At 42.3% G+C, this 23,545-nt stretch overlaps 1 protein-coding gene across 6 annotated transcripts in view; it reads right to left on the bottom strand.

Annotated features, from left to right (window-relative positions):
• Positions 1-206: 206 nt before the first annotated feature.
• The window catches only part of ENOX2 (ecto-NOX disulfide-thiol exchanger 2), a 42,177-nt gene continuing 18,838 nt past the window's right edge, over positions 207-23,545 (bottom strand). For 4 of the 6 annotated variants that reach the window (XM_080990148.1, XM_080990152.1, XM_080990150.1 and 1 more), the window contains exons 4-15: positions 23,137-23,274; positions 21,633-21,839; positions 19,932-20,165; positions 18,656-18,868; positions 15,453-15,559; positions 11,651-11,762; positions 10,307-10,488; positions 9,088-9,195; positions 8,366-8,428; positions 6,435-6,543; positions 4,099-4,184; positions 207-427 (exon numbers count right to left, since the gene is read on the bottom strand). In XM_080990148.1, the coding sequence (XP_080846274.1) occupies positions 293-427; positions 4,099-4,184; positions 6,435-6,543; positions 8,366-8,428; positions 9,088-9,195; positions 10,307-10,488; positions 11,651-11,762; positions 15,453-15,559; positions 18,656-18,868; positions 19,932-20,165; positions 21,633-21,839; positions 23,137-23,274 (1,694 nt within the window). In that variant the 3' untranslated portion in view covers positions 207-292. Of the gene's footprint in view, positions 428-1,994; positions 2,125-4,098; positions 4,185-6,434; positions 6,544-8,365; positions 8,429-9,087; positions 9,196-10,306; positions 10,489-11,650; positions 11,763-15,452; positions 15,560-18,655; positions 18,869-19,931; positions 20,166-21,632; positions 21,840-23,136; positions 23,275-23,545 lie in introns of all 6 variants that reach the window. The other 2 variants (XR_013981511.1, XM_080990149.1) reach the window with 2 other exon arrangements.

Here is a 23,545-nt window from a genome sequence, read left to right as displayed (position 1 = left end):
CCGCTTTGGTCTTTCCACAATTTCTGTAACAGTTTGAGAACAGATAGGTCCAAAATGGCTGATTCTGTCCAAATAAAAGTCATGAAACAGAATAATCACAGCACTGAAATGAAATGTTAGATGGTTAGTTTCTAACAGAAATGTGAGGTCTCTCTGGCAGCTGTAAACTCACCCAACAAACCATTTCTGTTGCAAAATGGCAACTATTTCTGCTTGCAATCTTTCTCTTTATTATCAATGATAGAAATCGGGGGGGGGGGGATCATGGTCCAAAGTCCTATTAGCTTCAAGTTCATGTGGCTGTTTTCAGTCCATCAAAGCCACAGAATTTCCACCTTTTTTCAAGGCTTGCTCCAACACCACTCATCTCCTGCTTGAAAGTGTGCTGGAGTCGCATCATGAGGGCTTCCACTTCACTAGCACAAATCTAGAAAAGAAAAACAGCGTGTAACTGAAAACAGTTCAAGACAAAAAAAAACAATGGACGATCCTCTCAGTTCGCTATGAAGGGTTAACGTTCAACACCTTGGGTGAGATGACATTTCAGGGTATCCTGAACAGATATGCCAGACTCACAATCCTGCTAATGAACTTGGGTCACAAACTGTCCACTGTTTCTCTAGGAAGGTCTTGACTCCAGGGACCAGAAACACCACACCTGCTACTGATGAACTGAACAGCCCAGTTTAAAAGATAAGTGAGAATCAAAGAGCCCCCAATCTTTCCAGGGGTTTAATCTCTCCCCTCCCCCTCCCCCCGCTCTTCAGTTTGCAATTCACTGGCTAGAACAGGCATAGGCAAACTCAGCCCTCCAGATGTTTGGGGACTACAACTCCCATCATCCCTAGCTAACAGGACCTGTGGTCAGGGATGATGGGAATTGCAATCTCAAAACATCTGGAGGGCCATGTTTGCCTATGCCTGGGCTAGAATATGTGGATAAAATCAGGAGGTTGTTATTGAAGCACAATAGATTGTGTGACCACAGCACTTAAAATGCAGAGGTTGGGAATCTTTGGCCCTCCAGATGTTGCTGGCCTCCAATCCCCCATCAATGCCAGTTAGTTTTAAATAAATATATATATCCTTTATTAGGCATAGCAAACCACACATTATCAAACATACACCGTATACAAATTGTGCAAAATACAAGCTTAACATAACAAGGTTTGTCCCAGTCAGATCTTTAACTCCAGAGAAAATCAATTTGCATAAATAATACAACGTTACCACATCACCAATCAATAAAGAACCACTAAATCTCTTTATAATGGCCCAGTCTTTCCACACGGACAGCACTCAAAAATTCAGCCACTATTAAAGTAATTTGATCATTCCTGTCCGAGAGCAGGTCCTGAACTGTTGGTAGCATAGAATTGAGCCTATTGTGTCGTAAGGCCTCTAATAATAGTCTTCTGGCATAAATGCCAAAATCACAAGAAAAGAAAATCTGTTCCAAAGTATCAGGTTCCTGTTTACTACATATGCAGAGACGCTCTGATTCTGGGAGAGCTAAGTATCTTCCTCTTACTATCATCGAGGGAAACATATTAAATCTGGCTAACATAAACAGCCTGCACAATTCATGATTCTTCAGATTTGTCATGTATCCCTTTTGAAAATCTCTACAAAACGGGAGATTTAAATAGAGAGGAGAGCAAGTGCTGTGCTTTGCAAACTCAAGAGTGGAGAGAACACTTTTTCCTGTAAGATTCTTCCTGATAATTTCCCAAATATCTTTGGGGTCAGAATTTTCAAAGTCAGTTAAATTAAGCCCTATCAAGTTCAATTTTCTCCTACAAATCAATGATAAATTGTAAATTACATTATCACTTAAGAGGTCGTAAAGGAGAAAATTAGGCGATAGGGCTCTATGATGCAGGAAGATCCAATATTTCAAGGTTCTCAACCATACTCTTACTGATAAAGGAAGTATACCCAACTCACAACATATTGATTCATATTTTACAGAATTTGCAAGTCCTAATAATGACCTCAGAAGAGATGCATGGAATTTATCCAACCTCTTAAGGTCACCTGAAATCCATACTCGGGTGCCATATAAAAGTGGGGTACAAAGTTTCATATCAATCACTTGCAATACAGCTGGAATATATCTATTTCCTACAGGAGAAAAAAAAAAGATTTAATATGGTGAGCTGTCACTTTAGCCTTAGCTATTGCAGCACAGATATGTGTGTTCCAATTCATGTTATTTTTAAATACAATTCCCAGATAATTGAAATGCTTCACTTCTTGTATTAGATGTCCATTGATTATCCAATTTTTTGGGTTCCCTCTTTGTAAATTGCATAATTTTTGTCTTATCATAGTTAATTTTGAGGTTATTAAGAGGGCAAAAGTTTGAGAAACTCTTAAATATTTTTTTTAAACTCAAAGAGGAAAGTGAGATAATTACCGCATCATCTGCATATAGTAATAAAAAACCTGGGATATTGTTTAAATAAGGAATATGAGTGGTTACATTTTGAAGAAATAATGGGAGGTCAGATAAAAAGAGATTAAATAGGGTAGGGGCCAAGATGCAGCCTTGCCTAACTCCTCAGTTATTCAGAATTGGACCTACAAGTCTACCATCTTTTGAAACTTTAACATATATTTGGTTACTGGAGTATAAACATTGAATCAATGTAAGCAGGTATGGATCCACATTTTATTACGATCGACCAAATCAAAGGCACTTTTTAAATCTACAAATGCCACAAAGAGTCTTCTTTTGTTTCTCAATACATATTTGTCCACAAGATGACTTAACACTAGACACTGGTCAAGAGTTGAAGGTCCTGCCTTGAAACCAGCTTGTTCCTTACTACGCACCCATTCTTCCAGTTTAATAAGCAGAGATTTGGCATAAACTTTACTTATGCATGGTAACAAACCAATAGGCCTGTAATTCTCTTGGCATTTCCTATCACCTTTTTTTAAAAAATCGGCACCACTATTGAGTTATTGCACAATTTAGGTACAAGGCCTGAGTGATTGACAGAGTTAAAGAGCAGGACAAGATTAATGGCCCACCATTCCACATTTAATCTCAACAGGTCTATTGAGATGCCGTCCATACCAGGAGATTTTCCTTGCTTAAACGAAAGAATTATCCTTTTCATCTCCTCAACAGTAATTTGAAATTGTGTGGTTATTGCCAAAGAAGATTTAATATTTTCCATCTTAAAAACTTGGGAGTCATAAACAACAGTGATAAAATGTGTAATCCAAGCTTCATCACTTATATTAGGGAAATCAGTGGTAGCTTTTATTAAAAGGAGTGACCAAAAGGTTTTGGTATATTTAATTTCTAATGCAGTAACAATTTTGGACCACCTGGCTTGCGAAAACACTTTTTTTTCCCCCAGGAGCATGTTCTTAAAAGCGTTTTTCATTTCAAAATAGGTCTTCCAGAGACCTTAGGAGTTAGTGATAGAGGCTTCTTTTAGACAAGTTCTAGGTTTCCAGACCAAACTCAAGGTGCTCACATTTAGTGTTTGAAGTCCTAAATGGCTTAGGCCCGAAATAACTGAAAGATTGCCTCCTTCTCTACAGATCCTCTTGGGTGTCAAGACTGGCAGAGGGGGGTGGGGACACTTGGTAGTTCCTACATCCTCAGAGGTCTGGGGTGGAGGGCCCAAAAGAGGGCCTTCTCAGTGGTAGCACCTAAGCTGTGGAATTCCCTTCCCATGGAACAGCTTCTGGCACCTTAAGTAGCTTTTGTCATATGCTGAAGAAACACTTCTTTACCCTTTGACGCTAGATATATACTTTATGTTTTAGAACCCACCTCTTGACTGTAATTTCTTTTAACTGAATATTTAATATTGAATTTTTAAATCGCTGCAGCCTGCCCTGGGACCTCAAGGTGAAAGGTGAGCAAGAAATCAAATGATAATCATCATCTGCAGGGACTCCAAAATCCATGGGATGACTTCTTGGCTGGCAACAGCTTGGGCTTTTATTTATTAAATTTATATATCCCACCTTTCCTCCCAGCGGAGCCTAGGGAGGCTTTTAACTGTGTCACAAATGTCCCCCCAGTGGCACAAACTTTACTTTGCTCATCAGACAAGAGGTGCAGGCACATACCTTGCTATCAAGGCGCTGGAGGTAGGAACAGATGTATTCAATGCTCGCTCCAAAAGGGTGAACGTGCAAGAAGGTTGAGATTATTCCTAGAGAAACAAAATTAATGGAGTTACATCCGGGACTCAGATGCTTGCAGAGAACATATTTGTCTCTACCGTGAGCATTTCTGTACCTTTGGGGAACAGCAGAAGCTGCCTTTTGGCTTTTCAAAATGTCGTGGGAATGCCCAAACAGCAGGTCATTAGTGAAGGAGCATGTCACCCTCCATATGTTTTTAGCCTCCTGCTCCCATCAGCAGCAGTCCAACAACATCTGGGGATCCACAGGTTCTCCACTTCTAGTGCAGAGAGATTCACACTGCGGGCTCCAACTTATTTGTTATAACATCAGGTATTATGTATGTGGGCCTGACTCAGACCAGGCTGCATTAATGGTTATCAGACTGGGCTGCACTTCTGGTGGGTGGATCAAGCCCCAGATAAAAGCATCCAGTAGTACTTCTGAGCAGATGCACCTTTGTTATTGAGCTCTCAGAACCAATTTTGCTTGGTTGGCAAAAAATTTTTTTAAGAATACTTTTTTATTAACCGACCAATCACATCAAATCAAACCAAATTACATAAATTCCAAATTACACAGCCAAATTTTAAATTTTTGTTGGGGGTACCCATATTTCAAGTTCCGAAGGGATCCAATCAACTTCTTGCTTCTTACTGCTGTTTTAATGTCCACAAATCTAACCTTATGATGTTCACAGTACTATCCAGTCCTTTCTTATTATTTTTCCACATCTCTTGTTGTTATTTTCATATATTTTTCCTTTCTCTTTGTGACCTCTGATAGTCTCCGCAAGCTGGTTAGAACAGTTTGTAATCCTGCGTGGATATTATTTTTTTTATCCAGTAGCCATATCCAGACGTTTTCCATATAACATCACTTCCATACATCAAAACAGTCTTAGCGTCATTAATCTTCACCAATCTGCCTCCTTTCTCAAAACCTCTGAGGAGATTCACTAGGAATGCAGTCTGAAAACAAATCCGTTCTTCCTCCTGGCTATAAATCCTTTGGCAAGATGGCGACTCCGAATTAATTGCTGCGCCTTTCCCAAAAGCTCTTATTGCTTCTCGGTCTCCATAAAGCATACTTTTGGTTAAAGTTTATCTCCACACAGACCTTAATCATCCTCCTTGGGTCAGTTCAACCGACGGTTCTAATGAGGAGGGGTTCTTGTAAATCACATAGAAGGAAAGTAAAAAAGGTTCCCCCCCCCCATTCAGCCCCGTTGTCAACATACCCCGCCTTTGGTGTATCTTCATTGTAAAATATTCCTGTTTCTCCAGCCCGCCGTCTTCTTTCGCAGAGGTCACTTAAATTAGCAGACTTCACTCCCCTTCTTCACTTGAAATATGTGCATTTGCTTCTTTTGTAATTAATTATTCCAAATTGCTGCAACTAGTGCGCGATCAGAGACAGCGTCCAGGAGAGCCGAGGTCCACATGGGGGCATTCTGCCTAGGGCCCTCATCCCCTTCTTTCGAATTAGGGGGTGATTTATGGGCACAGCAGGCAAGGGCAGTGTTCCCCATTTCCTTGGGGCAACAAGGGAGGCTGTCTACTCCCATAACAGCCTCTTAATTACCCCGTGTGGGTCGGAGAGATGGTATTGTCGGCCATCTTCTGATGCACCCCCTAGTGGCCCCCCGCTTGGTTGGCAAAATTATTCACAGCTTCGTGTGTTTTGGGAATTAACCAAGAGAAGGTGTGCCTGTTGATTAAAAAAAATACTGACACATAAACTTGTGTTTGCTTCAGGACTGCATCATCCGTCCCACCTATTGGAAAAGTTTTTACTTTTATGGGGAAAGGCCAATTTGTTGTACAATAAAGATGCTTATATGCTATAGTTAACTCATGCTATATGCTATGAGTTTGACCAAACTGCAGGAGGCAGTGGAAGACAGGAGTGCCTGGCGTGCTCTGGTCCATGGGGTCACGAAGAGTCGGACACGACTAAACGACTCAACAACAACAACAAAGATGCTTGAAGTGCATAATGAATTTAGGTTGTGCATACTGCAAAAGATAATGAGCCTTTACACCTGAGCTTATAGAGCTGGCATATTTTGGGGAGAGGGAGGTGTAGATGGGTGTTAAAGAGCACATGCTTTGCAACCAAAAGGTCCCAGGTTCAAGGTCCCAGCTTGAAAGCTCGAAAGGTGCTGCCAGTTGATACTTAGGTAGCTGGACCAATGATTCAACGGTGCTCAGTAGCCTCCTATGTTTCTGGGTGGAATTTATCCTGGTCTCAACAATACCGTGGCCAGTGATCCTTACCCACTAGCAAAGCTTCCCTTTCTGATTTGATAGGGCTGCCGTTGAGTCCTCTCTCAAGTGTGCTCTCCTTCTCCTGGCACACTGAACAAGCTGGTGAAAAGTCGTTGGCCTAAAGGCAATTACAGATAATTACTTTCTAGCACTGATTTGTATCCTAGCAATCTGTCAATTAAGTCACCAGCTGCATCCTGCATGTTGCACAGTAAGCATACTTTACAAACAGTAAAAATATTATAGAATGGGTATAGGATAAAGGAGCTGGAGGAAACATATTAGAAATTATTCCCAAATGCACGCATGCACACCCACCCACCCACCCACCCCTGAATGGACACTGACTTCTTCACTTACAATGGATTGTTATTTTTATTTTGCATGCTCACAATTAGTGTAATATTCTTCAGGAAAACACACAACTGCAAATCAGAGTCAGCCAACATTTGTTGTCAGCCAACAAATGCGAGCTTCTCTCTGCAAATGGAAACAGCAGGTGTGGGGATCTAGACTGCAGCAGGGGAATGCACCTTGCCCTCCACACTATGGGCCTGATCCAGTTTCCCCTTCCCCTGGCACACTGGCTGTTTGTGAAAGAAAGAAAAAATCTTGCACTGAAGGTAAAACCTTTACATTACAGGTAGTTAGCCTCAAGATGGCTTTTAAAAGGGATTAGACTAATGCATGGAGAAGAGGTCTATCAGCGGCTAGCATAGCTGAACAGAACTTCCATGCACAGAGGCAGTATCTGTCTCTGAATACCAGGTGCTGGGGAAGGGCTTCACTTCCTTGCCTAGCTTGGAAGCCCCTAGAACAGGCTTCCTCAAACTTCGCCCTCCAGATGTTTTTGGCCTACAACTCCCATGATCCCTAGCTAGCAGGACCAGTGGTCAGGGATGATGGGAACTGTAGTCTCAAAACATCTGGAGGGCTGAGCATGAGGAAGCCTGCCCTAGAAGCAACTGATAACTGATGGCTGCCTTTGAAAACAAAAATGACAGATTGGGCAGACCTCTGTCTAACACAGCAAGAGTTCCTAATAATAATAATAATAATAATAATAATAATAATAAATTTATATTTATATTTATACCCCGCCCTCCCCAGCCAAGACCGGGCTCAGGGCGGCCAACAACCAATAATAAAAACAAGTTGATTAAAATACAATTTTAAAAAGATTAAAATACAACATTAAAACATTAGGATGCAGCCTCTTCACAGGAGGAGAAAGGAAAAAGAAAGAGGGGGAGGGAATCAAACTGATTCTAAGCCAAAGGCCAGGCGGAACAACTCTGTCTTACAGGCCCTGCGGAAAGAAATCAGATCCCGCAGGGCCCTGGTCTCATGAGACAGAGCGTTCCACCAGGCCGGAGCCAATGTTGAGAAGGCCCTAGCTCTGGTTGAAGCTAATCTAACTTCCTTAGGGCCTGGGACGTCTAGGGTGTTGCTATATATAGACCTTACACAGTGGGGATAATCCATCAGGGAACAAAATGGTGAGGGCCAGCTAAAACTGAATTAGCCCAAAGAAATCTAACTAAAAGTAGGTTGCAAGATTTTCATAATCATGGAAGATCTAGTAAATCAGACAAAGGGTGCAAATCCATAAAGTTTGAGAACAGTAACTGTTACAAACCGTGTAATCACCATGACTAGAATTAAGCATCACATGTCATAGGGATGGCATGTTCCAGTGCAGAAATAGAAAGGGGCAAAAGGATGGTTTTATGCCTCAAAGTCACCATTGTCACCATTGTCTATATTACCTCAACAGGTTGGTTGAGGCTCATTCTAGGATTTGTGGCAAGCAAAGGAAAATACTGCCTGCTACCCTGCATAGTAGGACTGGGTTAATAAAAAAGCAGCCATATTTGAACTTGAATTCACAAGGAAATATAAAAATAACACTATGTCAAAGTATTCAGAAAGAAACTTACAAAACTCACGTGGTCTTGATCATTGGAGTCTTTCCCCCATTCTGGTCCAGCAGCCAGCTCTTGCTATATTCAGTTGGAGAAACAAAAAGTCATAATCCCAGTAGCATGTTGTTAGTTGAACCACTCAGCACTTTTCCCTCTCAGTGATAAACATCACCTTATCAAACTAAGGCTGAGTTACAGAATCATGTGCAGCCACTAGCCCAATATTATTATTTTAAGATGAGCAAGTTTTGTGCAAGTCCCCAAAGAAGTGTCTAATAATTAAAAACAACAGCAATATCTTAAAAACTCATTCTGTGGGGAAATGCCATACAGGCAGGTGATATGAATTGCAACACTGGCTTGAGACTACAAGACTTTTGACATGTAAAAGATTTAAAGTCTCAACAGATGTGATGCAAGTTACCCAACTTCATACACCTTTGCTCTGTTCATAGCAATGCCAGTAAATAGGTTACTACATAATTCAAGACTATTTTGGCAAGGCCTAGATTATGTATGTATGTATGTATGTATGTACATTTTTATCCCACCCTTCCTCCAAGGATAGTGGGCAACATACATGGTTCTCCCTATTCCATTCTTTTTATCTTCACAACTACCCTGTGAGGTGGGTTTAGGTTGTAAGAGAGAAATACTGGCTCCCAGTTACAAAGGGAGCTTTATGTCCAAGTTAGGAGGGAGAGCCAGCAAGACCAGCACCTGGGAGCAAATCTTACCTTTTCATTTAGGCTTTCAAGCAATTTGTCGAGTTGTGCTTTTTCTTCATTGACTTTTTCCAGTTCAGCATCTCTTCTTTCACATTCATCTTGGAGTTTCAGGAGATTCTTGGAAAGAGGAAGAGAACAGTTTCATCTATTGTATTTTTAGCCACCCAATCCCATACACTGAGTAAAGTACAAACAAAACCAAAACTAATATTAGACAAACTAGTATTTATTCATTCATTCATTAAATAAATTGACACCTGGTTGGCCGCTGTGAGAACAGGATGCTGGAAAACATGGGCCCCTGGTCTGACCCAGCAGGGCTATTCTTAGATAAAGTGTTACTTCCTCTGCTCTATCTACTTTTCCACTGTCTTATCCCCTCTTTTATTCCAACCTCTCTCCCAGTAGAGCTCCTTTTCTGGCAGAACCTATCTTCAACGCATTGAGAAACATTTATTATATAACATCCACCCCTTTTACATATAGGGCCAATTGCTCATGGTACAACTTTTGCATACGAAAGTTAAAGCTTCCTGAGCTGTTCGTTTTTAGAGGACATCCCCTTTTTTATTGTCCAAAACACTTGCTGTTTTCTTTCTGGGGATGAGAGAGCCTTTGTAGTCTCTCTGACTATCATAGCATTTAGGAACATAAAAGATATTCCTGAAACAGCTGCTTGGAACAAACAATTTAGGTGCCCTTTCATGGTGCCAACTCTGTGAAGAAGACCCGCATTAGTCCATGTGATTAGGTCCATTAATTGTTCTACCAGTCACATGGAACCACACTGATTAACTCTTTCCCCAGCCGCACAGAAGCAGTTTTACAACTACAACAAAAATCACATCTCAGAAATGCATTCAGGGAAGGCTCTGGCACTGTAAAGCCTAAACAGTACTGCTCTGTAGTCAAGTCTACTTCTTAGTGAGGGAGCATTCCCATGTTGTAACCTTGGAAAGAGATTTGGACATGTTGACATGTTGCAAGCTTCACAAGGGCATTTATTTTCACTCCAATAAAAGGCATCAGTAGAACAGCCTTCCCCAGAGGTTTAGGACTACAACCCATGTCAGCACCGTCCATCATAGACAGTGGTCAGGAATTATGGGAGCTGGAATCCAAAACATCTGGAGGGCACCCTGTTGGGGAAGAGAGATCTTCTTTGGCACAAGGCAGTTACTACAAATATTCATTGGAGGTGGTTTCCTTTTGCAGGAAAGAGTCCTACCTGCTGCATGCCTTGCAAAGCCTGCTGGAGAATCTTTAATTTCTGGTCTTTGCTTATGTCTTCATCTCTGTCCACTTTGCCCTGCTCTTGCTTTAAGAGATCCACCTCATTCCTGTAGGCATCAAGCTGACATTTTAAGCTGTCATTTTCTTCCTTCAGAGCTTCTGCTTGAGATATTAAAGCTGGGGGTTGGGAAGAGAAAAAAATGGGAAGGTGGACACACCTATTGTCCTTGGAATTAGTTTGACCTTCATTGTTCCCCATTTGGTTTTTTATTTTCTAGACCACCTTCTAAATATATGCTTAATTCCTTAATAAATGTATTGGAGATGTTTGTGTTATACATCAGCGTCTGGTCTCACCTGTTTTGGTAATTTGCTCTGTAGGCACCCATGACACAGCTGTAGTATGGACTGCGTCAGACTGATCTGTAGTTTGCATGATACCATGCATGCTTTGCAGCAGGGGACAGTAAGCAAATGCAATGGCTGTACATCACAGGAAAAAATCATTTTCTACAGGTCCCATCCCTGTATTAAGTGGTGCCTCAGACAGCTCTTTGTGGAACTACTAAGAGCATTTCAGATTTTATGTGAGAATCCAGATCTGCAGGAACTCAAACAATGTATACAGGTAGGTCATCTAGAAATATGAGATCCCCAGTGCAGGAAATAACTGCGACTAGCTCTGCCATTTCCAATCAGCTACTGTTTCGTAACTGACTCTAGCTTGAAAAACCTGGGGCCCTGATTAAAAATAATACCGTAGATTCTGGTGTATAAAACGACTTTTTAACCCTGGAAAATCCTCTAAAAAGTCGGGGGTCGTCTTATACGCCGGGTATGGGTTCACTGGGCAGCGGCAGTGGGCAGCGGGCTCCACACCGGGAGGAAGCTGCCCGGCGAAGCTGCCCAGTGGTGCTAAGCCGGCTTCACTGGGCAGCTTCCTCTCGGCGCGGAGCAGAGCCCACCGCCCACTGCTGCGGTGGCGGCAGCTTCGGCAGCTTCGCTGGGCAGCAGCAGTGGGCAGCGGGCTCTGCGCCAGGAGGAAGCTGCCCAGCAAAGCCGGCTTAGCATCGCTGAGCAGCTTTGCCAGGCAGTTTCCTCCCAGCGCAGAGCCCACCGCCCACTGCCGCTGCCCAGCGAAGCTGCTGTGTATACGACTGGGCGTATAAGTCAACCCCCCAAATTGGCAGCTGCCAATTTGGGGGGGGGGGTTGTCTTATACACCCAGTCGCCTAATACGCCGGAATCTACGGTAGGTAAGTAGAACACACATGCTTGAATACTGCTCACCCCTGAACTTGAATACTCTGGCTTCCTTTCAACACAGTGCCAGTCATACCTGACTCTTCCATCTCCTTGGCATCTGATGGCTCTGTCTCGTCGTCAGACATTTCCATTTCCTCTTCTCGTCGGATGCCCATCAGCTCATCATTCTGAATGTTGCGGATTTCCTATGATTTAAAGAGCATTTTTTATATATATAAAAGAAAAAAGAAATGCTGCTGATTGCTTTGCATGCTGGTTCACAGTTAAGAACCTGCAGGAAGTACCAGGAGAAAAGGAATAGGGGGAGAAGTGTAGCGACTTTGTGTTTGGTAATGGCAAGCTTTGGACACTTAAACCTATCAAGTTCCTAATTTGTGCAATTTGATAAAATTCATTCACAGAATTTTGGGGTGGGGAAGATTAGCATGGAATTCAAAGCAACTCCCCCTTGGTGATAAATATTGTAACTTGCACAGAACGTTCAGAGAACAAAATGCTTTATGTTCGTCCATTTTTTAATCCTCAAGTAATTGAGGATTGAGTAATTTTAATTACTCAAACAAGCCTCATGATCATTTCATTCCTTATACACATGGCTGGGGAATGATGTAAACCAAAGCCACCCCAGTTCAACTCTTGAGCTTCTGGGACACCAGATCTTAGCAACAGTCAGGTTCTAAGGTAGAAGTGCAGTCTGTCTGAAAAATGGTTATTTTGAAGGAAAGGGTGGGGGAAACCTAAGAGGCTTATCCTTTCGCTACTGCCTGGATATTAGGGAGAGAAATCCCACCAACTCCCAGCCCCTTCCACAGATGCAAAACATGGAGGGTCCTATTGTAGCAAGGGATAAGTGCATAGCAGTTCCAGAATACACAGAAAAGCCACATGGCAGCTAAACAAAAATGAACAACCAGACAAAAGTGTGATGGTTTAAGAGATGGAATGATTTGCTCCTAGGGCATTGGGGACTTTTATGCTAGATTTATGTTACCCAGCCTAGTATTGCTTACGCTGACTAACATCAGCTATTCAGAATCTCAGGCAGAGAAGAGGCTTTCCCAGGGCTTTTTTTCCCCAGAAAAAGAGGTGCCGGAACTTGTTGAGCTTTTTTAGGGGGAGCAAAGTTGTGCCAGGGAACAGCAACACTGCAGAGGTGCCAGAATGCCCTGGTCTTTCCCATTACTGCTACCCAATCCTTCCAACTGGAGATACCAGGGATTGAACCTGCAACCTTCCACATTAAAAGCACCAACAAAAATAAAGGAATGAATGAATGAATGACCTACTTATGTGACGCTTACACAAAAAAACTTGCACAAATACTATGCAGTAGAACAAAATATCATTATACCCCCCCTTCCTTCTCCCCTCACCCCTTTCTTTTCCCCGACACCGAATGTAACTGAACTGTGAAAAGGACCCTATGAATTGAAAACAGAGACACTATATGTACTTTTGTTACACAATACAAATATACAAACTGAACTGTGAAAAGGACCCTATGAATTGAAAACAGAGACACTATATGTACTTTTGTTACACAATGCAAATCTTTAATAAAATAAAAAGTAGGCATTCTTCCCAAGTTCCCAGAACTCCATATTATGGCTTCCATCTCACACTATCTCCTTTTTTTTTTTTTTTTTTTTTTTTTTTTTTTGGATGAAGACAGATCAATACTGGAAAGTGCTGAAAGGTTTGTTAATGTCAGATAATCAAAGCCATCAAGACATGGGTCCTTAAGAACTCTCTATTAATATGTCCCTACCCAAGCACTAAAAGTAGGTGGACTCCGCATGACAGGGTGTTTTCTCTTACAGTACCAAAGGTGTGGAATTGCTCTCCAGATGGAGGCCAATCTGGCCCCATCACAGCCAGCTTCCTGCCACTCTGCAAAAACATGGCCCTTTCACGGAGCACTTGGCAGACAGACAGCAAGATCATAAGCAATACTACTGTTTGGGCCAATTCTCTTTGTTGCATTTTTAGTTGCTTTTTATGCTTTGCTAGGCTTCGTTAAGACAGAGAGGCAGGATAGCAGCGTTTTTATAAATAAACATAAATGAAAATGGTTTTGGAATAAGCGTGCCAATTACTCCGCAGGCACAGCAGGACAGGATCTAAATTTCATTTATTTATATCCTGCGTTATTCTACTCCAGTTACGAAACTGCCAATAAAATCGTGCAGAATACTTGCCATATGTTCCAGATCACAATTACTTACCTGAAGCTGCCACAAACTGCAAGGAACCTCATTGTATATTTGTATTTCAAACCAGTTTAACACATGCCCAGTTGCTTCTCACCCCAACTATTTATCACTGCGATCCAGAATAATCGTGAGCAAACTATGAAAGCACACAGAGTAGCACAGGCAACACTCTTGAACATGGCCAGACATAAAGGCACCTTTGCTTAAGAATTGCCCTTTTATATCAATGTTAGTTATGGCCTGTTTGAGTACTAAGCTATACCACGGTTTCACGTGAACCCTTACATCATTTGCAAGTATGTCTTAATGTAAGGCAGTATGGCAAAGTTCTGGCCCTCCAGTTGTTGTTGGATGAAAACTCCTATCATTTCTGACCATTGGCCATGCAGGCTGGTGCTGATGAGAGTTTGAGTCCAACACCAGAAGTTTCTGGGGAAGAACTTGGACTGTCTTCATTTCCATGTTTCTTATGTTCTCAGTTCTGCATGCCTGATAACTGAATGCATGCTAAACATTTTTAAAGCATCTATGGATCTTCTTAAACAAGCCTGTCCATCTCCAGCCCTTTCTAAATCATATAAAAATACTTAGCCTCTTCATAATTCTACAATGCACCACCACTTAGGGGCTTCCTTCAAATTATGCCTGGCATTCACCGTTTCTGCTATGGGCTTCAGTAGCAGACAGACTGCATGGTTGCCCAGAATTTAGAGTCAGAATAGGTCAAAGAGTCAAATCCTTGCAATAGCAGAACTTCTTTAAATCATACCTGACAGTAGTTCATCTGGTCTCATCAAATGTGTGGAGAGAGAAAGCATCCAGGGAAGGAGAATCCATACTCCTTTGTTCAACTATTACAGCTAAGAATACTTATTCACATGAACCCAAGCTCATCTGCAACTTGAACCCAGCGCAACTGCTCTTGTCTCCATAGTGTCTGTCCCACGTGGGACATTTGTAGTCTTGTTATAGCCTCATGGCTAATGCTAGCACTGCCACATCTTTCCAGCCATTTAACCTAAGAAGAGCCCTGGCAGATCAGATTGAAGGCCCACCTAGACTGAAGGCCCACCAGCAAGACACCCCCCCTCCATGTTCCCAAACAGCTGACATTCAGATGATTAGAGACTACAGATGATGACCTCCTTGCCATGGTTCTAGCTACCTAAGTTTTTCTATGACTATTGTGTGTGTCTTAAAGCACCTGAATCCACCCTAGTATAATAGTAATAGTAATTATTAGTATTATACCTCACCCATCTGATTGGGTCACCCTAGTCTCTCTGGGTGGCTTTCAAAATATATAAAACATAACAAAATGTTAAACATTAAAAAGCTTCCCTATACAGTGCTGCCCTCAGAACTGAAGAGAGCAGAGCTATTATCTTTAGGTCATGGGCATAATGCTGCCCAAAAATGCAAGTACAACTATTTCTAAAGAGCTTCATTCATATCCCACTATAATTCTGAGCTTCTTCTTAATAGTGTTCACCAATGGCTGTTCTCTTCCTCTCCTGAACTTCCTCATGCTGTGTTTTGCTATGAACTTAGCTCAATGTGCATTGCTACTTACCTTCCAGAGCAAGGTTGGAAAAATCCATCCTTTTATAAGCAAGCCTATAGGCCAAAAGGAGCTAACGAAAAGCAAAAGGAAGTACCAACCTCAGCTTGCTTGCACCATACGCTGATGTTCTTACGTTGCGCTTTCGTGAAATGGTCCCAAGCCTTTTGTTTGGATGCAGAATGGTACACGGCCACTATCTGCTCGACTTCAGTTTCAAAATCAGCAGGCAAAACCAGGCCACAATATCATCCAGAGAGGGCAAGAGAAAGGAGTAAGAGAGCGGGATCAGGCAGGTAGTCCAGTGAATCTTTTTCTTATGATGCTTTGCTGGGTGGAACCATAGCTGAGAAAGATGGTGCTCAGGAAGCAGCCAGAGCCACAGAACTTGGAGATCAAAGCAGCACAACAGGCAAGATATGTTTGTATGTCCAATCAGGCAGAAGCCAAGTTAACAGAGTAAGCTGTCTTGAAGAGGAGGGTGACACTAAACACTCAAAAAAGGAGTTTCTTAAAAAAACTCAAGAGGAAGAAAAGCACTCACGTAAAAAGAAATAGATGCTTGGCCAGAGAGAGAGAGAGAGAGAGACAGAGAGACAATTTTCCCCCCACTTCACAAACATTGTGTCATAAATAGGGCTGGGTGTATTCCATAAATCTGTAACTGCAAATAAGTACTGGACCCAAAATCCTGCACACTGAATCTTACCTTGGTTTTTAATTCCGTTTCTAGTCCTTACTACCACAGTGATAGACTTGGAAAAATCTCAGAAGCCAAAAAGAAATGGAGTGTGACTTCCAGTGGAGCTTTAATATTCCCAGTGGGTTGGCTTGCTTGTAACACTAAGGCAATCAATGGTTTGGCATGAGAGGAAATCACAGCCACTTTACTTCTCTTCTTGTTCTTCTGCTGCTGCACTGCTCTGAGCTAAGCCATCATTGTAGCTCAGCATGTGATGAACCCAGGATTGTAGCTTGTCTCACTCCAGACAAACAACAGCAAGGTCTGTTCTTGGGTTTACAACTTATAGATTGTCTTGATCGAGTCTAATAATAATAATAATAATAATAATAATAATTTATTATTTATACCCTGCCCATCTGGCTGGGTTTCCCCAGCCACTCTGGGCGGCTTCCAACAGAATATTAAAGTACAATAATCTATTAAACATTAAAAGCTTCCCTAAACAGGGCTGCCTTCAGATGTCTTCTAAAAGTCAGATAGTTGTTTATTTCCTTGACATCTGATGGGAGGGTGTTCCACAGGTCGGGTGCCACTACCGAGAAGGCCCTCTGCCTGGTTCCCTGTAACTTGGCTTCTCGCAGCGAGGGAACCACCAGAAGGCCCTCGGCGCTGGACCTCAGTGTCCGGGCAGACAGATCCTTTCCCAAAACATATTCCTGCAAATTTCTAGCCAAAGGTTTTAGACAAACCATGAACCTTAGTTCAGTCAACACACTGAGCCAAACCATGGCTTAGCTCAGAGCAGTTCAGCAGTAGAACCAGGGAAGGTGTGTAGCAGCAGCGTTATTCTCTCTGAAAAGCCTCACACTCATGAATTTGTGCTGAGCATTTGGCTTAGCATTACATGAGAACCAGTTTTATGACTAGATTATTTTTAAAAATCACCACATGTACATATTTGCACAGCTTATATGAGAAGTTACAATGCATAGTTTTCCTCGGGATGGAATGTTATTTTAAACACCAGAGTAGGGCCCTGCTGGTGATGTGGGAAGTATGATATGCTGCCCCACATTCAGTAAAGTAATACAGGTCCTTTCCCAAAACATATTCCTGCAAATTTCTAGCCAAAAGGTTTAGTTGTGAAAGATTATCTTCCCTGAAAGGAGCTAAAAATCCATCCCATAGCCACAGGTGATTGGCTTGAACACTGGAGAAGCTACTGAATTGCTCTTACCCTGGCTAAAGATTGACCAACACCAACATCATGGCAGGATTCAGGTCTGAGGTTCCCCCCAATTGCTACTTACTGTAACTCCTTCTGGAATCCGGGACCAATATATTTTTTTAAAGTTAACAGAATAAAACAATTCAAAACAAACACTAAGCAAACTGTAAGGGACTGCAGAATCCTCTTGGTACACTCAGGAGACGAATGGTCACACTGTGCTGTGATACATAACAAGATGACCTTAAAATCAGACTATCAAGGCCAGGAGGCTGCTAAGGTGTCGGCTTCCCCAGCTGTGAGGCAGTTGCTGCCTGCCAGGGACTTGGTTGGCTAGTTACTCAGTTCCAGAGAATGAAGGAGAGAAAGCTCTGCAGGACACTCAATAGAAACAGAATCTCCTGGCTGGAAATGGATCCTGTTTAATAACAGGGCAATGAAAACTGCAGAACACTCCCAGGGCTCAGAAGAGCATCAAATGTTTTGTACATAATGTTTAAAGTGACGCAAAAAAGGAAAAATGCAGCAATATTACATTACCTTGAAGGCTTAAATCTCCCATTTAGTAAGATGATCTGTAGATCCTCAAAGGAACAGGAAGATAAGGGATTTGGCTATACACCTACCTTTGTTGCCTAAGCCTCTCAGCAATCGCCAAAGGTACAAGGCTGTGATTAGCACAGGAGCAGCCTGCGGGTAGGAACATCACTAAGGCAGAAAATACCTGCACATCCCGAGTGTGAACAGAAATTAAGAAGACACTTCAAAGAAGACTCAGAAGCTTCAGCTGGTGCAGAAATAGGTGGTCTGTCTCCTGATGCTGTATGTATGCTGCAAGTACATGACATCTACTAAGGCTCACTACCATGTTCTTTCCTGTGTCCCATCCCATTAATCACCCAAGAATGCTCTCCAGACTGTACCATAAATTTACCAAAGAAAATGTGCACAGTAGGAGTTTTGTGGGCTTTTTTATTTGTTGTGTCTGGGGACCATTTTTTCTCCATAAACCTATCAGAATAAGATTTTGATAGTTTTCCAGAAGCTTTGTAAGATTTTCTTGTTTCCACTGAGCATTAATGGCCTGGTAACCTTTCATTCATTTAAAATTAATTTTAATATCCAGCATTTTATCTGTTAAATGGTTTGTTATCTTTTTCCTTTTTAAAAATGTTTGCTGGTTTTCTTTGACATTTGTACGAATGCAGCATGGTGGTTTAGAAATTTGTAAGAAATAAACCTAAATATGTTTCCTAATAAAGGGAATGTATGTTCCGGATCTGTGTCTCTCTCTCTTGTTCAACCTTCAACTGGAAAAAAAGAAAACAAAAAATGGTACATTTCCATCAAGTGAAACTTTGAAATCCTGGTTGCAAGCCCCAAACACTTACACTGAGCAAGAATTCCTGAGAGTGCAAGCTTGAATTTCTCCTTTGCTTCTTCCATTTCCTTTTCATGGGCTGCTTTCTCATTTGTAAGCCGGCGGATGTGGCTGTTGACCGACTGGATCATTGAGTAGAAGTTGTTTGCAGTCCGTCTGTTCACTTCCCCACGCTCTATCCAGGCCAGCAGTGTCTGCACCGCTTCCAAAAACTTGGAATCATCTGACCCAAGAGAGAAACACTGCTCAGGTACAAAGCACTGGTGAATTTTGCAAGTAATACTATTTAAATAATCCCTCCCTGTGTGAGAGTTTAAAACACAAAAACATAGTAAGATGTTTGATAGGCTAAAATGATATTGTTTTGTTACTAGTGCTCTGCCAAAGCTTCCTGTGGCTGCTATGGGGGTTCTTTTGTTATGTTTTTATGGTATAATGTATTTACATTTATATATTAAACATTAATTAAGTCACTTGGGGGACGCGGGTGGCTTTGTGGGTTAAACCACAGAGCCTAGGACTTGCCGATCAGAAGGTCAGCAGTTTGAATCCCCACGAGGGGGTGAGCTTTTGTTGCTCAGTCCCTGCTCCTGCCAACCTAGCAGTTCAAAAGCACATCAAAGTGCAAGTAGATAAATAGGTACCGCTCCGGCGGGAAGGTAAACGGCGTTTCCGTGCGCTGCTCTGGTTCGCCAGAAGCGGCTTAGTCATGCTGGCCACATGACCCAGAAGCTGTACGCCGGCTCCCTCGGCCAATAAAGCGAGATGAGAGCCGCAACCCCAGAGTCGGTCACAACTGGACATAATGGTCAGGGGTCCCTTTACCTTTTAAGTCACATGGAGATGTTCAGGTAACAAGCAACAGTCTAATTAATACTACTGTTTTGCATAGATTTGCATGAAATGATCCACCTAAGCAAGGCAAAACTCTGAAAGGCTGTGGTGGATGAAATTAACTCCACAGACAGTTGCAATGTACTCATCTGTTGTACGTCTACATGGGATGGATCACATCTCAGTGGAAGAGCATCTGCTTTGCATGCAAAGTGTCTTGGGTGCAATCCTATGAGTCCCCAGTTAAAAGGATCAGGTAGGAAGTGATGAGAAAGATCCTTCTTCTTCCAAGACCCTGGAGAACCACAGCCAGTCAGAGTATACAGTACTGGGTAAGAAACAGATAACTCATCTGATAGGGTACAGGACAGCTTCCTATGTTCCTAACCACCTGCCACAATCCTCATGCAACAGCCTGCCAGTTTGGGACATTTTACTACAGCCCTATGTACCTTTTAGCTTCTCAGCAACAATACTGCACTCATAATACGAATAGTGGACAACAGGAGGTGGGGAGGGAGGGTGGAACTGTTTTTCTGCCATCCTTCTGCGATGGCGCTCTTCCCGGGCCAGCATCCGCTGCTTGCATTCCCACTCGTAGAAATCATCCCGGGCTTGAGCAAAATCCACGTGCAGGCGCCCTGTGTCCTTTTTATCAGTGCTGGAGCCCAGCCTGATGCGATAACCTGGCAATGACAGTTACAGAAACAACCATCAGCCGTTTCCCTGTGATAGGGAAGTTTTTAATGTTTGATCTTTTATTGTGTTTTTAATATCCTGTTGGAAGCCACCCAGAGTGGTTGGGGAGACCCGGCCAGATGGATAGGGTATAAGTAATAAATATTATTATTATTATTATTATTATTATTACTACTACTACTACTACTATTAGACTGTTCCTCTGTTTCCCCCATCTGCAACATGGGGGTCTGCCTGCTTTGTCTCCAGAGACTGCCAGAGACACCTATCAGAGGAAATGTGAACAGCTACAACTCAGGCTTAATAATATCCATGTTCAAACTGGATAAAGAAATGAACATCAACTGCTATGCATGCTGATCCATACATATCAATATGTTTGATTTATCAATGATTGTATCACATCTAAGATACAGACCAGCTACACAGCTCAAAAACACTTCAGGTAAATTCTGTTTGAAATTGTAACTGCAATATTTGCTAAGTTGTAAACATCACAAAGTAAGCTACATGAGAAGGGTGAGCATCAGGTGAAAGGTTGCTGCGGTTTCTGTTAAGTTGCTGAAGCCTTGCCAGATCCCTCTTACAACTCTGGAGGGTGGTTCTCCTAGGGTACAGTGACACTGGCTAGACAACACATGTTATTCCAGAAGGGAGGCTAACCTCCAAAGTTCTCCAAAGAAGCCATGTTGGTTCTGGATAGTTTGAAAAGGTAGTAGTTTTCAATAATCAGCTGTTTGCAGCAGGTATTATAAAGATTTCAGGCCCTGAAGGAGCGTCTCCACCCTCTTTATTAATCCTAGCCACTGAGATCTAGCTCAGAGCCCAAGCAGAGGACCTTTTTGGTAGTGGTGCCCACCCTGTGGAATGCCCTCCCATCAGATGTCAAGGAGATAAGTAACTACTGTATACAAGGTTTACTTTTAGGAGACATCTGAAGGCAGCTATGTATAGGGAAGTTTTTAATGTTTAATGTTTTATTATGTTTCTGTATATGCTGGAAGCTGCCAAAAGTGGCTGGGGAAACCCAGTCAGATGGGCAGGGTACAAACAACAACAACAACAACAACAACAACTATCATCATCATCATTAATCATAGAGACTCACTGCTTGTTGCACTAGAATTATTCCCTCTCTTCGTGAGCTGTGCAGCTCACAAGAGTTCCTTACTGTTGTTTCATGCTGACATTTTTTAGCTTGTTGGAATTTTGGAATTGGGCATTTTTCTGTTTTTATTAGACAAATTTATGAAAGCTATTCACAATGGTCTGTGTCACCATTGCATGTTACAGTGAAGTTAAAAGACTCCTTAGCCAAATAACTGAAACTGGTGAGAGATGACTGTACAACTGGGAAAATGGAAGGGGACACAACAGACATGACTGCATGTGGCTTTTGCAACTCTACAGAAGAAATTACCTCTGAGTCAAAAGCAAAGACAAACAATATCTACCAGACAAATAAATAGCCTTGTCCACCATGTATTCCTCAGAAAAACGGATGTGGCAGAAGTGCTTTTTGCTCTTCCGAAGCGCTAAGATCTCTCCACACTGCTCAAAAATCTCCACAACAGTCTCTTCTGTTGCATTTTCTGGCAGTCCTCCAACAAATACCGTCTTGCATCCAGGAGGTCTTTCCCTTGTGGTGGGAGGAGGCAGATCTAAGGACAACAAGAAATATGATACATAAGCATGCCACAAGCAAAAGACATCTGGTATTCAACTACAATCCGACAACAACTGCTGCGCATTTGTGTTTAAGTGTCAGAAGGCTTGGCCAGCTCTGGCCTCTTCCACACTTGCACTTGTCCTGTGCCTAGAAAGCACAGATCTAAGTGGTGTTCCACTTGCCCCATGTGGTTTTGCCTTTGCCCTGTAGGTTTTCCCAGGGGAATGTGGCAGGGCAAATGAAAGTGCGGATGAGCCCTCAATCTTGCTAGGCAAAGTTATATCATGCCAGCCTTAAAATATCAAAAATCAATATCTTTCCAGCACAGCATGCTTCCCAAAGAAGAAAAGATCCTCTTTTTTTTGTGACAGCTCACTGCTAGAGTCATACTAAAAATAAACTGCAAGAACAGTGTGCAGCCAAATACAAAACCCTTATACCATTGGACACAATACCATCAGCTTTATAAAAAGAGGGAAATGAGGGTCTATAAAATTTACTTGGGTTCTCTTTTTATTACTGCTTGCTGTTTAGCAGCCTGGACATTTGGAAAATGTCCTATGCATGTTCATGTTCCAATCTATAGCCCAGCATACTGCACAATCAGCACTGCCATGATTTTCGCCCTTCATGATGTCGAAAATCTTATTTTTTAAAAAAAGATTTGCAACCTCATCTCTATAGCTTCCTCTTCCAATTACTCCCTGACCTTGAAAATATTCCAAAACAGAGAGGGTTCAACTAGAAAGTGTTAGAGATGTACTGCCAAGCAGACTAGAGCTGAGTTCTGGGAAGTTACCCACTTACCTCCCTTCCCTTCATCAAGTGGCATTCTAGACCAGGGATGGGTGTCATGCAACTCTCCAGAAGTCGCTGGACACCAGCCTTTGTGATCCTTAACTGCCACTGGTTCTCCCTGCCACTGATTCCCCCACAACCACCCCCACAAACACCTCTGTTTTAACCAGTAATGTTTGCTTCTCCATTTTGCCTCTCATTAAGTGGACAGAATCAGCAAGCAGCAGGGTAGTACAGAGATGGCCTCACTCCTTGAGGACATGAAGATCCTTGAGGCTCCCAGCACTCCCTTTGAGGTGGTCCTGGCCATCTCTACAATCTAAAAGCTATTCTGGCTTGGCCAAACTATAAAAAATATCCTGTTGGGAAAAGAGCTTCTTATTCCCTCCATGATCTGTACATCCACCAGACTCTTCATCAGATGTCCCTCTTTACTTTCAATCTTTCCCAATTGATCCCAGTGCAACTGCAAGAATTATGGCAAGGATTACTTGAGTTAGGTGGGAAGAGTGTGCAACTTTTGCAATGTATGATCTCCTTAATCACTGGTGGTGGCACTATTTCCAAGCCAGGCATCAAGGGACTGATTGGTGGGATTCCAGTCATCATTCCAAGGGCAGGGTCGAAGTCTGAAACAGAGAGGCCATCAAGCTAGAGTGTTTCAGCTGCAACTGCACAATAATTCTAACTAGGAAAGCAGATTTTTTTCCATCAATAAAATCAAAACTTAAAGGACCTGAGAGATACATAAAGCATACATAAAAAGTAGAGCCATTTGGCAGCCCACATAATCCCACAAAAGCCAGTTCTCATGCATGGGAGGACAAAGATGTGGACAGGCAGGATTGAAGAAAAAGAGAGCCCACAGTACATCCCAACACTGGGAGATTAGCCTCACTT

The sequence above is a fragment of the Podarcis pityusensis genome (assembly GCF_964106645.2).
Source record: "Podarcis pityusensis genome assembly, chromosome: Z".
In the NCBI taxonomy this organism is placed as follows: Eukaryota; Metazoa; Chordata; class Lepidosauria; order Squamata; family Lacertidae; genus Podarcis; species Podarcis pityusensis.
The sequence above is the reverse complement of the archived record's forward strand: the minus strand, read 5'-3'. Positions and strand labels throughout refer to the sequence as shown.